Raw genomic sequence first — 14,713 nt, 5'->3', positions numbered from 1 at the left:
ACCTCACGGCTGGCAGAGTTTGTCTAAGTTCAGTGGGATGGTGTGTCACTCTGACCCCACGGCTGGCAGACTTTGTCTAAGTTCAGAGGGATGGTGTATGATTCTGACCCCAGGACTGGCAGAGTTTGTCTAAGTTCAGTGGGATGGTGTATCACTCTGACCCCAGGACTGGCAGAGTTTGTCTAAGTTCAGTGGGATGGTGTATCACTCTGACCCCAGGACAAAATACTGCCAGGTCTTGATTAGAGCAAATTCGAACAGTGCGAATTTAATGCTAGCTCTCCCATAACTTTTGTTTTTTAACAAGTCGACCATCTCCCACCAAGGCAGGGTGACCCAAAAAAGAAAGAAAATCCCCAAAAAGAAAATACTTTCATCATCATTCAACACTTTCACCTCACTCACACATGATCACTGTTTCTGCAGAGGTGCTCAGAAACACAACAGTTCAGAAGCGTACGTATAAAGATACACAACATATCCCTCCAAACTGCTAATATCCCGAGCCCCTCCTTTAGAGTGCAGGCATTGTACTTCCCATTTCCAGGACTCAAGTCCGGCTATACAAAAATAACCGTTTCCCCTGAATCCCTTCACTAAATATTACCCTGCTCACACTCCAACAGATCGTCAGGTCCCAAGTACGATTCGTCTCCATTCACTCCTATCGAACGTGCTCATGCACGCCTGCTGGAAGTCCAAGCCCCTCACCCACAAAACCTCCCTTACCCCTTCCTTCCAACCTTTTCGAGGATGACCCCTACCCCACCTTCCTTTCCCTAAAGATTTATATGCTCTCCATGTCATTCTACTTTGATCCATTCTCTCTGAATGACCAAACCACCTCAACAACCCCTCTTCAACCCTCTGACTAATACTTTTATTAACTCCACACCTTCTTCTAATTTCCACACTCCGAATTTTTTGCATAATATTTACACCACACATTACCCTTGGACAGGACATCTCCACTGCCTCCAACCGCCTCCTCGCTGCTGCATTCACAACCCAAGCTTCACACCCATACAATAGTGTTGGTGCTACTATACTTTCATACATTCCCTTTATTGCTTCCATAGATAACGTTTTTTGTCTCCACATATACCTCAATGCACCACTCACCTTTTTTTCCCTCATCAGTTCTATGATTAACCTCATCCTTCATAAATCCATCCGCCGACACGTCAACTCCCAAGTATCTGAAAACATTCACTTCTTCCATACTCCTCCTCCCCAATTTGATATCCAATTTTTCTTTATCTAAATCATTTGATACCCTCATCACCTTACTCTTTTCTATGTTCACTTTCAACTTTCTACCTTTACATACACTCCCAAACTCATCCACTAACCTTTGCAATTTTTCTTTAGAATCTCCCATGAGCACAGCATCATCAGCAAAAAGCAATTGTATCAATTCCCATTTTGTATTTGATTCCCCATAATTTAATCCGACCCCTCTCCCGAACACCCTTGCATTTACTTCTTTTACAACCCGGTAAAGGGTTAAACAACCATGGTGACATTACACATCCCTGTCTAAGACGTACTTTTACCGGGAAGTAGTCTCCCTCTCTTCTACACACCCTAACCTGAGCCTCACTATCCTCATAAAAACTCTCTACAGCATTTAGTAACTTACAACCTATTCCATATACAGTGGACCCCCGCATAACGATTACCTCCGAATGCGACCAATTATGTAAGTGTAATTATGTAAGTGCGTTTGTACGTGTATGTTTGGGGGTCTGAAATGGACTAATCTACTTCACAATATTCCTTATGGGAACAAATTCGGTCAATACTGGCACCTGAACATACTTCTGGAGTGAAAAAATATCGTTAACCGGGGGTCCACTGTACTTGCAACATCTGCCACATTGCTCCCCTATCCACTCTATCATATGCCTTTTCTAAATCCATAAATGCAATAAAAACTTCCCTACCTTTATCTAAATACTGTTCACATATATGCTTCAATGTAAACACTTGATCTACACATCCCCTACCCACTTTAAAACCTCCTTGCTCATTCGCAATCCTACATTCTGTCTTACCTCTAATTCACAAATAACCCGCACATAAAAGAGAGAAGCTTACGACGACGTTTCGGTCCGACTTGGACTCCACATTGACAGTCACACTGTGTGACTTTGTCAATGGTCCAACTCGGACCGAAACGTCGTCGTAAGCTTCTCTCTTTTATGTGCGGGTTATTTGTGTATCGTTCCAGTCACGGTATTGTGCCTTTTTTGTCATTTACCTCTAATTCTTTCAATTATAACCCTTCTGGTATACTCAGTAAACTTATTCTTCTATAATTTTTACAATCTCTCTTGTCCCCCTACCCTTTATATAAAGGGACTATACATGCTCTCTGCCAATCCCTAGGTACCTTCCCCTCTTTCATACATTTATTAAACAAAAATACCAACCACTCTAACACTATATCCCCCCCTGCTTTTAACATTTCTGTCATGATCCCGTCAGTTCCAGCTGCTTTACCCCCTTTCATTCTACATAATGCCTCACGCACCTCCTCCACACTTACATCCTGTTCTTCTTCACTCCTAAAAGATGGTATACCTCCCTGGCCAGTGCATGAAATTACCGCTTCCCTTTCTTCATCGACATTTAAAAGTTCCTCAAAATATTCTCGCCATCTACCCAATACCTCCATCTCCCCACCTACTACCTCCCCTACTCTGTTTTTAACTGACAAATCCATTCGTTCTTTAGGCTTTCTTAACTTGTTTAACCCTTTCAGGGTCCAGAGGCCAAATTTCAAAGGGTGCACCAGTGTCCAAGAATTTAAAAAAAAAAGTTTGTTATTTTTTCTTATGAAATGGTAGAGAATCTTTTTCTGAAGGTAATAAAACAAAAAGTACGAAATTTGATGGAAAATTGATGAAATTATGCTCTCGCGAATTTTAATGTGTCAGCGATATTTAGGAATCGGCGATTTTGCCGACTTTGACTCCCATTTTAGGCCAATTACATTATTCCAGTCGACCAAATTCTTAGCTATTTCACTAGTTTTACTTCTATTCTATCGATTGAGCACAAGAAATCGCCCAGTCAACTGTTTCAACTACAAAATAAAGTGATCAGAAATTGGTAATTTGGCCAATTTAACACAAAGTTCAAAATATTCCAATTTCAAAATAGGGTCCAGAATAAACAATGTAGGTATTCCTGGCACTAAACTAACATTTCCTCTGCTCATTAGTTATATTTTCAGCTTTACAAGTGAATTCCATTTTGATTTTTTGTTCACATAATGAAGTTTTATTCAAACCAAAAAATAGAAGATTTACTCTTATGCAATATTGCAATAATTGTATAAATATCATCACCACATTTGTGAATGTATATTAGACCCACCAGCTGGCGTGTATTAGACGTGTGAGGTCGTTTGTTCACTCTTGAACATCGACAAAAATTTAACATTTCCGCTACTTTGAGCTCAGTTTCAAGCCATTTCCAGTACTAAAACAAATGAATATCATCTCCATTTCTGTAATATGTCTTCCATTCTATCAAATGAGACCAAGAAATCACAAATACAACTATAAAAAACATACGAAAAAACTCTGCAAAGTCGCTGTTTTAATCGAAAATCACGGTCTCAGTTTTTTTTCTCTCATTATACACTGTGTGCTGCAGGATTTGTTTTATGTGGTGCACACATACCACATAGATGTATTCTCTCATATCTAGGCCCAAATTTACCACTCACAGCTTATCAGAGTGAGCTGAGCTCATGGCGTAGATCTACGGTTTGGACCCCGAACGTAAAGCCGTAGATCTATGGGACGGACCCTGACAGGGTTAACTCCAGAATTTTTTTTTATTTTCATTAAAATTTCTTGACAGTGCCTCTCCCACTCTATCATCTGCTCTCCTTTTGCACTCTCTCACCACTCTCTTCACCTTTCTTTTACTCTCCATATACTCTACTCTTCTTATAACACTTCTGCTTTGTAAAAACCTCTCATAAGCTAACTTTTTCTCTTTTATCACACCCTTTACTTCATCATTCCACCAATCACTCCTCATTCCTCCTGCCCCCACCCTCCTATAACCACAAACTTCTGCCCCACATTCTAATACTGCATTTTTAAAACTATTCCAACCCTCTTCAACCCCCCCTCACTATTCATACTTGCACCAGCCCACCTTTCTGCCAATAGTTGCTTATATCTCACCCGAACTTCCTCCTCCCTTAGTTCATACACTTTCACCTCCCTCTTGCTTGTTGTTGCCATTTTCCTCTTTTCCCATCTACCTCTTACTCTAACTGTAGCTACAACTAAATAATGATCCGATATATCAGTTGCCCCTCTATAAACATGTACATCCTGGAGCCTACCCATCAACCTTTTATCCACCAATACATAATCCAACAAACTACAGTACTTTCATTACATGCTATATCATACCTTGTATATTTATTTATCCACTTCTTCATAAAATATGTATTACTTATTACCAAACCTCTTTCTACACATACCTCAATTAACCCCTTGACTGTCGCAACCCCCAATCCTGAGGTGTCTCCTGGTGTCGCAATATTTAAAAAAAAAAAATTATTTTTTCTTATGAAATGATAGAGAATCTTTTCCCGATTGTAATGACACCAAAAAAAAACGAAATTTGATGGAAAACTGACGGAATTATGCTCTCGCGAAGTTAGCGACCTCGGCTCTGTTTACAAATCGGCAATTTCGCCCACTTTGAGCCCTATTTTCGGCTAATTCTCTTGTTTCAGTTGCCCAAACTCATAGCTATTTCTTTAGAACTCCATTTTTTCTATCGATTGAGTACAAGAAACTGCCCATTTACCGATTTCAACTACCTAATAATGTGGTCAGAAATTTGCAATTTGGCCAATTTCACGAAAACTAAAAAATATGACAATTTCAAAATAAGGTCCAGAATGAACAATGCAGACATTTCTGGCTCTAAAATAACATTTTCTTTGTTCATCAGTCATGTCTCCAGGCCCCTCTGATATTACTCTTGCTTTCTATTTTGAATTTTTATTCAAACAAAAAATAGAAGACTTACTATTATGTAGACTACTGCAATATTGTAATAATTGTATAAATAACATCAACCCATTCATGACTGCATATTAGAATGGCTAGTTGGACATTTATTGGACAATGACATCATTTGTTTACTTTTGAACATTGGCAAAAATCAAACATTTCCCCTACTTTGAGCTCCATTTCTAGGTTCTTTTTATAGTAAAATCAATCAAAATCACCTCTATTTCTATAATATGTTTTCCATTCTATCAATTGAGACCAAGAAAACGAGAATACAACCATAAATACTATACGAAAATAGACCACAAAGTTGGCATTTTAATTAAAAAAAACGGTCGGAGTTTTTTTTTCTCATTATGCACTGTGTGCTCCAGGATTTTTTTTATATGGTGCACACTGACCACACAGACCCATTCTCTCACATGTGGGCCTACCAGCTTTCTCCTGCTTGATTTGAAGCCGCTAGAATTTATGAGTATATATACGTCAAACACGGTACCTCGTAAGACGTATATATACGGCCGCGACAGTCAAAGGGTTAAAGGCTCCCCATTTTCATTTACCACGGCACCCCAAATTTACCTACTACTCCCTCCACAACATTTTTGCCCACTTTAGCACTGAAATCCCCAACCACCATTACTCTCACACTTGGTTCAAAACTCCCCACGCATTCACTCAACATTTCCCAAAATCTCTCTCTCTCTCCTCTACACTTCTCTCTTCTCCAGGTATATATAACTTGTGTTCAAAAATTACATAATTAAATAGTGTGAATGTGAAGAAAGCAACACTGACAGGTGGGGGAAGTGAAGCCAGGACAAGTCAATAATAAAACTCAGGTCAGTGTGTTAACCACTTGACCAACTAGCTCTAAGAAGACTCGTACAACTAGGTATATTTCTATACACCATAGGGATGTTGGTATGGGTCACTACTGTGACTATAAATGCAGGTTTTCACAGACAAATTCCACACCAGTGTTTGTGGTCACAGTGATAGCCCATGCTACCCTCCCTATGGTGTATAGATTATTATAATCAAAACTAAGCACTAAACCCACCAGGGTTATACAGCTATGGTGTATAGAAATATAGTTGTAAAAATCTTTTTATAGCCAGCTGGCTAAGTTGTTAACACACTGGCCTGCAAGTTTTTGCACTCACTTGCCAGAAGTTCAAGCCCCACCTGTTCCTAGATTTATTTGCAATAGTGTTATTATGATTTCATGACTAATAATGAATAAAGATTATTACTAGTAGTAATAGTATTGTTTCCACAGGTGTTGGCTGTTGACTTGCTGTTACCTGGGGTTGGAGAGGTTGCTGGTGGAGGAGTGAGGGAGAACAATGTGGCTGTCCTCCACCATCGTCTCCAACAACAACAACTCTTGGAGACACTGGGGTGGTACCTGGAGTTGCGAAGACTGGGTGGCTGTCCGCCCACCGCTGGCTTTGGTCTCGGCTTCGAGCGACTGCTTCAGTTCATGCTGGGCATCAGCAACATTAAGGATACCATAGCATTTCCCCGGTGGTCGTACCATTGTTTGTGCTGAACAATTACAAACTAGCAGCCAATATGTTGCGATGAATGACTGTCAATGAACAATCACAAGATTGAACTATGACCCATCACTCTACTACTTAACCACAAAGCTTACAATATACTTCACTGTACCACTATATTGGGCACATTATATGTTTTGTGGTACAATGCTGGGCTTGCTACCTGTCAATACCAAGGTCCATTGGTACCAACACTTATGTGGATGTGAAGTGTGGGTTTTAAACAGAGTCAGGAGGAGGTAGTCAAGATGTCAGGTTTGATGTGCAATGTGACTACATATTATGTAGAGAATTCAGTGTAGAACTTCAAAGGTGATGTAGGGTTGACCAAGGGTATAATTATTATTACAATTAAAACTAAGTGCTAAACCCACAAGGTCATACAGCACTGCAGGGCAGGATGTGCTAAAGGTGAAATACCTAAAGATTAGAGACAAGTGAGGAGTATGCAAGAGGCAGTGTCAGTAAGAGTAGTGGGCAGTGTTAAAGGGGAAAATATACTGTATCTTAAAACATTAAAGACAAATTTTCAAAAATGTCTCAAAAATTTACCCAGCATCTTGGAGGCCGAAGATTACATTGCTCTTAAGCCTCAACCTAAGCCTAGTGAAGTGTTTCAATGTGTTAGGTAAGACACATATGCAACAGTTAGGTATCTTTATTTCGAAATAAAGATACCTAACTGTTGCATATGTGTCTTACCTAACAATCTGTCGGTATTTTATACCATTTTAATGTTCATCGAAGTGTTTCAATACTAGACAGTAATCTAACTTCTGTATATGACCCAATAATGAATCATGGAAGTATTTTGTATAAAATAATGAATGAAAAAATATGTACTGTTAGTGTCAATTGCCAACAAATTTTTGTGTAAAAGCATGCAAGAGGAGTATTGTTGTTCACTTACCTCAGTAATAAACAGTTTGTTAGGTAAGACACATATGCAACAGTTAGGTATCTTTATTACGAAACGTTTCGCCTACACAGTAGGCTTCTTCAGTCGAGTACAGAAAAGTTGATAGAAGCAGAAGAGACTTGAAGACGATGTAATCAGTCCATCACCCTTAAAGTTTTGAGGTGGTCAGTCCCTCAGTCTGGAGAAGAGCATTGTTCCGAAGTCTGAAACAATATGTTTCATATTGTTTCAGACTTCGGAACAATGCTCTTCTCCAGACTGAGGGACTGACCACCTCAAAACTTTAAGGGTGATGGACTGATTACATCGTCTTCAAGTCTCTTCTGCTTCAATCAACTTTTCTGTACTCGACTGAAGAAGCCTACTGTGTAGGCGAAACGTTTCGTAATAAAGATACCTAACTGTTGCATATGTGTCTTACCTAACAACCTGTCGGTATTTTATACCATTTTAATGTTCAATAAACAGTTTCTCTGGTGGTAGTGGGTCAGTGTAATATTACATTACTTGCCATACACTCCTTTATACATACATGGCTACCACTCCTCATGGTTATGTCAATTTGTTTTTGTATGGCTGTCTGTATTATATTTATATATGTAACACATTTCTTATATAATCATGAAACGTGATAACTGGAATAATTAAAATGTAAAAAATATTGTAAACATATATTTTATAGGTTCCAGAGAGACATAGACGTAGTACCAATATCATGGCATCTCCAGCACTACTGAGACTTAATCTTAAGTGTTTGCCTTGCCTGGGATAGCTTCTCCCACTTTCTGAAGACAAATGATGATTTTAATTAGTGAAAAAATTTAGAAAAAAAGTTGCAGTAATTTACACACACAGTAGACTTATATTACAAAGGTTTATTTACTGTGTTTTGGTTATTACACTATTGCGGCATATTTTTATATAACACTTCAATTAATTTGGTTTCATTTCTGGGTGGGGAAAAAATTTGAAGTGCTGCGAGCTGGAGTGAGAGATATTTCTCTTGGGGCAGGCTGCCTCTGGGTCAGGCCATTGTCTTTACAGGGAAGGCCCAGCTTCCTTCCCTGACACCCCCATCCAAGTCTCTGTACATACACATCTCGTTCAATTCCTAGATTTGTGTTTGCAAATCGGGTTTTGGTATTTTTATTGCCATACATTGCATCTGCGAATCAACCATGGCACTCAAGAATGATACTGGAAGAGGCAAGAAAAAGTCTGTCTTGAAATTATGAAGAAAATCAAGATATTAGACAAGCTTAAGAGTGGTTCATGTGTGGTGGACATGGCGAGCACTAGATCTGCATTGTTACCGCTAGTGCTCCAACCGTAGATCAATGTTATATTTTTCCTGTCTCCAAATTTGGCATGATTGGCCTGAGATGCCTGGTCAGCATAGAATGGGTCTTAACACTCAATGTGCACAATATTAAAAAAATCTGGGACCACTTAGTGCCTTGTGGGAGCACCAGTTCAATCCAGTGCCAGCTAGAGCAACAGCACGGTAAACACTATACATTCACTGATGCTATGTTCTGTTAACACTCCCTTTTAAGAGGAAAGTGATGAACCAGAGTTTAGTGGCTTTGAGACGAATGTGGCCACGAGTGGTTGAGGAAATATAAAAAACCTCGATAATAACCCACGTGCAACATTTATGCAACATCCTTTCAATTTTGATACCACTGGTAGTGTCATCCTGCCAGAATGTCCTACAGCCTATGCCCTAAGTAAAGAGAAAATTCTGGAACGTGTAATACGTGTTCAGTGGGCTGGCTAGCTGATTGACTTTGGCTGTCTCTTTCTCGGTCTGTCTGTATCTATCTCTGTCTCATAGATACACATAAATACAATTATACATGTGTAAATTACCTAGGATAACCCAAAAAATCCAGACAAAGTGCTATACTGTACTTGTAGATATAATGCATAATAAGCATGACTGGCAAGCAATACACATTTTCATTTGTTCAGGGATCAGACGTGACGACTCTGCATCGTACGTAATATCTGTTGATTCATGAGTTGCTCTCTCTCAGACAGGGAGACAGGAAGACAGACAGATAAGCAGAGAGCTAGACAGACAGACACATGTTTATGTGTAACAGTGAAAACAAATAAAGCCAAGTGTCACTCCACTGTTGCACCGTCAGCAGTGGAATGACACACGTCTTACACCATACTTCAAGGAGTTTCATATATACTCCTGCGTGTCTAAAATATTGCTGGGGCCTATAAATATTATGTATATATTTCTAGACAATAGTGTGTGACTAAGGCAGGTGAAAATGTTCACCTGTCACTTTGTGACTGAGTACTATTTCAGTACCTAATATTAGTGTCAGAGCAAAGATTGGCTATGGAATCACAAGAACTACTACAAATTGTAATTATCAGAACATAAAAATTATAAAAATTTAAAAAAAAAAAATGAGAAAAAAAAAGTGTATCGGGACCACTTTTGCAAGTGGTAATACTTCATGTTGCCGTCAGCGCCAACTTCGCGGTCTTATATCTCAGTAGGTACTGAACCTAAATATTTTTTTTTATCCTATTACATGTAGAAGGAGTAGCAATAATGTTGAAGGATAAGCTATGGCAGGAAAAGGGACTATAAATGTATTAATTCAAGGATTATGTGGAGTAAAATAAAGATTGGATGTGAAAAGTGGGTTATAGTAAGCGTGTATGCACCTGGAGAAGAAAGAAGTGTTGAGGAGAGAGACAGATTTTGGGAAATGTTGAGTGAATGTGTGGGGAGTTTTGAATCAAGTGTGAGAGTAATGGTGGTTGGGGATTTCAATGCTAAAGTGGGTAAAAATGTTATGGAGGGAGTAGTAGGTAAATTTGGGGTGCCAGGGGTAAATGTAAATGGGGAGCCTTTAATTGAGCTATGTGTAGAAAGAGATTTGGTAATAAGTAATACATATTTTATGAAAAAGAGGATAAATAAATATACAAGGTATGATGTAGCACGTAATGAAAGTAGTTTGTTAGATTATGTATTGGTGGATAAAAGGTTGATGGGTAGGCTCCAGGATGTACATGTTTATAGAGGGGCAACTGATATATCGGATCATTATTTAGTTGTAGCTACAGTTAGAGTAAGAGGTAGATGGGAAAAGAGGAAGGTGGCAACAACAAGTAAGAGGGAGGTGAAAGTGTATAAACTAAGGGAGGAGGAAGTTCGGGGGAGATATAAGTGACTGTTGGCAGAAAGGTGGGCTAGTGCAAAGATGAGTAGTGGGGGGGTTGAAGAGGGTTGGAATAGTTTTAAAAATGCAGTATTAGAATGTGGGGCAGAAGTTTGTGGTTATAGGAGGGTGGGGGCAGGAGGAATGAGGAGTGATTGGTGGAATGATGAAGTAAAGGGTGTGATAAGAGAGAAAAAGTTAGCTTATGAGAGGTTTTTACAAAGCAGAAGTGTTATAAGAAGAGCAGAGTATATGGAGAGTAAAAGAAAGGTGAAGAGAGTGCAAAAGGAGAGCAGATGATAGAGTGGGAGAAGCACTGTCAAGAAATTTTAATGAAAATAAGAAAAAATTTTGGAGTGAGTTAAACAAGTTAAGAAAACCTAGGGAAAGTATGGATTTGTCAGTTAAAAACAGAGTAGAGGAGTTAGTAGATGGGGAGATGGAGGTATTAGGTAGATGGCGAGAATATTTTGAGGAACTTTTAAATGTTGAGGAAGAAAGGGAGACGGTAATTTCATGCACTGGTCAGGGAGATATACCATCTTTTAGGAGTGAAGAAGAGCAGAATGTAAGTGTGGGGGAGGTATGCGAGGCATTACGTAGAATGAAAGGGGGTAAAGCAGCTGGAACTGATGGGATCATGACAGAAATGTTAAAAGCAGGGGGGGATATAGTGTTGGAGTGGTTGGTACTTTTGTTTAATAAATGTATGAAAGAGGGGAAGGTACCTAGGGATTGGCAGAGAGCATGTATAGTCCCTTTATATAAAGGGAAAGGGGACAAAAGAGATTGTAAAAATTATAGAGGAATAAGTTTATCGAGTATACCAGGAAAAGTGTACGGTAGGGTTATAATTGAAAGAATTAGAGGCAAGACAGAATGTAGGATTGCGGATGTGCAAGGAAGTTTCAGAGTGGGTAGGGGATGTGTAGATCAAGTGTTTACATTGAAGCATATATGTGAACAGTATTTAGATAAAGGTAGAGAAGTTTTTATTGCATTTATGGATTTAGAAAAGGCATATGATAGAGTGGATAGGGGAGCAATGTGGCAGATGTTGCAAGTATATGGAATAGGTGGTAAGTTACTAAATGCTGTAAAGAGTTTTTATGAGGATAGTGAGGCTCAGGTTAGGGTGTGTAGAAGAGAGGGAGACTACTTCCCGGTAAAAGTAGGTCTTAGACAGGGATGTGTAATGTCACCATGGTTGTTTAATATATTTATTGATGGGGTTGTAAAAGAAGTAAATGCTAGGGTGTTCGGGAGAGGGGTGGGATTAAATTATGGGGAATCAAATTCAAAATGGGAATTAACACAGTTACTTTTTGCTGATGATACTGTGCTTATGGGAGATTCTAAAGAAAAATTGCAAAGGTTAGTGGATGAGTTTGGGAATGTCTGTAAAGGTAGAAAGTTGAAAGTGAACATAGAAAAGAGTAAGGTGATGAGAGTATCAAATGATTTAGATAAAGAAAAATTGGATATCAAATTGGGGAGGAGGAGTATGGAAGAAGTGAATGTTTTCAGATACTTGGGAGTTGACGTGTCGGCGGATGGATTTATGAAGGATGAGGTTAATCATAGAATTGATGAGGGAAAAAAGGTGAGTGGTGCATTGAGGTATATGTGGAGTCAAAAAACGTTATCTATGGAGGCAAAGAAGGAAATGTATGAAAGTATAGTAGTACCAACACTCTTATATGGGTGTGAAGCTTGGGTGGTAAATGCAGCAGCGAGGAGACAGTTGGAGGCAGTGGAGATGTCCTGTCTAAGGGCAATGTGTGGTGTAAATATTATGCAGAAAATTCGGAGTGTGGAAATTAGGAAAAGGTGTGGAGTTAATAAAAGTATTAGTCAGAGGGCAGAAGAGGGGTTGTTGAGGTGGTTTGGTCATTTAGAGAGAATGGATCAAAGTAGAATGACATGGAAAGCATATAAATCTATAGGGGAAGGAAGGCGAGGTAGGAGTCGTCCTCGAAAGGGTTGGAGAGAGGGGGTAAAGGAGGTTTTGTGGGCAAGGGGCTTGGATTTCCAGCAAGCGTGCGTGAGCGTGTTAGATAGGAGTGAATGGAGACGAATGGTACTTGGGACCTGACGATCTGTTGGAGTGTGAGCAGGGTAATATTTAGTGAAGGGATTCAGGGAAACTGGTTATTTTCATATAGTCGGACTTGAGTCCTGGAAATGGGAAGTACAATGCCTGCACTTTAAAGGAGGGGTTTGGGATATTGGCAGTTTGGAGGGATATGTTGTGTATCTTTATACGTATATGCTTCTAAACTGTTGTATTCTGAGCACCTCTGCAAAAACAGTGATTATGTGTGAGTGTGGTGAAAGTGTTGAATGATGATGAAAGCATTTTCTTTTTGGGGATTTTCTTTCTTTTTTGGGTCACCCTGCCTCGGTGGGAGACGGCCGACTTGTTGAAAAAAAAATAAAATGTAGAAAAATGTCCTCTATTTTAATAAAAAAAAAATTTTCTCAAAATATTGAGAGATCTGGGCAAGAGAACGTAGACCTACATTTGGACAGTTAAGGGGTTAACATATCTGTACAACATTTAAGGTGCCTCAGAGTGATTATTATTGTGTTATTATTATGGCATATTCAAGACTAATAAGACACTCTTAATGATTTTAATGTGTACCTGCATGCCAGCAGTGTGTAAGTTTATTTAGGTATAGTACACAAGTATAATTATCAGAGTATATATAAAATACAGTAGACCATCATTTAGTATGGTAGTTATGTTCCTGAAAATGCTGTGTTAGGTAAAAAATCATGTAAGATGAACTGAAGAACTTGTGACTTTGTCAATGGTCCAAGTCGGACCGAAACGTCGTCGTAAGCTTCTCTCTTTTATGTGCGGGTTATTTGTGTATCGTTCCAGTCACGGTATTGTGCCTTTTTGTTATTTAACTGAAGAACTTATGGGAAAAATAGGGTTATGTTCCTGGGAGCCCCAAAAAAGTCATGAGAACAGACAAAGTAAAGAAAGCAATGAGCATCCTGATGATCAGATAAGGAAGGAACATTTGCCTCAGCATAGAAGCTTTCAACAGGGGATGAACGAAAGGCACCAAGGCATAAACATGGACCCTGAGAGTGAAGGGTATCTAACCTAGAAAGAGCGGTAGAAGCTGCAGAATAGACTTGGTCGCCACAATCCAGCTTGGACAAGATTAGGGCGGAATGCAAACAGAGGAGTCTGATGATCTGCTCCCCATGAACAATGTGCAAGAATTTTAAGGAGATTCAGCTGACCATGGCAAGCTGCTTTCAAAAAGGAACTGTAAGGTTTCCATGTCAACTGGCGATCGAAGAGAAGACCAAGAAACTTGACTGTATGTATTACATACTGGAATACAAAAGCCGTGTAAATAAAATGGAGTATCTGGGACAAGAGGACGTCTAGTGAAGGTAATGAAATGGGTTTTTGTACTAGAAAATTTAAATCCGTGAGAAGTGGTCCAATGGAAAAATTGGCCAATCGCATCCTAAAGGGAGGCTGCTACCAGGCGACAGTCAGTGCCTGCGTAAGCTACAGCAAAGTCATCCACATAAAGTGATGACCAAATATGTGATGGATGAACAGAAGGTAGGTCATTTATAGCTAAGAGAAAAAGGGTAGTGCTAAGGACACAACCTTGTGGGACACCCTCAACCTGAACGAAGTCTGAGGAAAGTGAGGCGCCAACACGTATATGAAAATGTCTGTCAGATAAGAGAGCAATAAGGAAAGTTGGTAGATTACTGTGGAGGCCTAAGGAGTTGGCTTGGTGTAAAATGTTATACCCCCAAGTGGTATCACATGCCTTCTCGAGATCAAAAAAGGCCACTAAGATGGAGTGTTTGTTAGCAAAGGCGTTTGCACATACGTATGTAGGTGGAGCAAGAGGTCAAAAGTAGAGTGGCCCTTGCAAAAGCCATATTGGAGAGGGGAAAGATTATTGAGAGTCTCCAAGAACCACATTGCACGTC

The 14,713-nt window shown here is 39.4% G+C and overlaps 1 protein-coding gene across 2 annotated transcripts in view; it reads left to right on the top strand.

Annotated features, from left to right (window-relative positions):
* Positions 1-7,461, top strand: part of AsnRS-m (asparagine--tRNA ligase, mitochondrial) — an 83,798-nt gene extending 76,337 nt beyond the window's left edge. For both annotated transcript variants that reach the window (XM_070093740.1, XM_070093739.1), the window contains one exon: positions 6,337-7,461. In XM_070093740.1, coding sequence (XP_069949841.1) covers positions 6,337-6,609 — 273 coding nt within the window. In that variant the 3' untranslated portion in view covers positions 6,610-7,461. The remainder of the gene's footprint in view (positions 1-6,336) is intronic.
* Positions 7,462-14,713: the final 7,252 nt, after the last annotated feature.

The sequence above is a fragment of the Cherax quadricarinatus genome, chromosome 43 (genome assembly GCF_038502225.1).
Source record: "Cherax quadricarinatus isolate ZL_2023a chromosome 43, ASM3850222v1, whole genome shotgun sequence".
Lineage (NCBI taxonomy): Eukaryota > Metazoa > Arthropoda > Malacostraca > Decapoda > Parastacidae > Cherax > Cherax quadricarinatus.
Note: the sequence above shows the minus strand (reverse complement) of the source record. Positions and strands in the feature narration are given on the sequence as shown.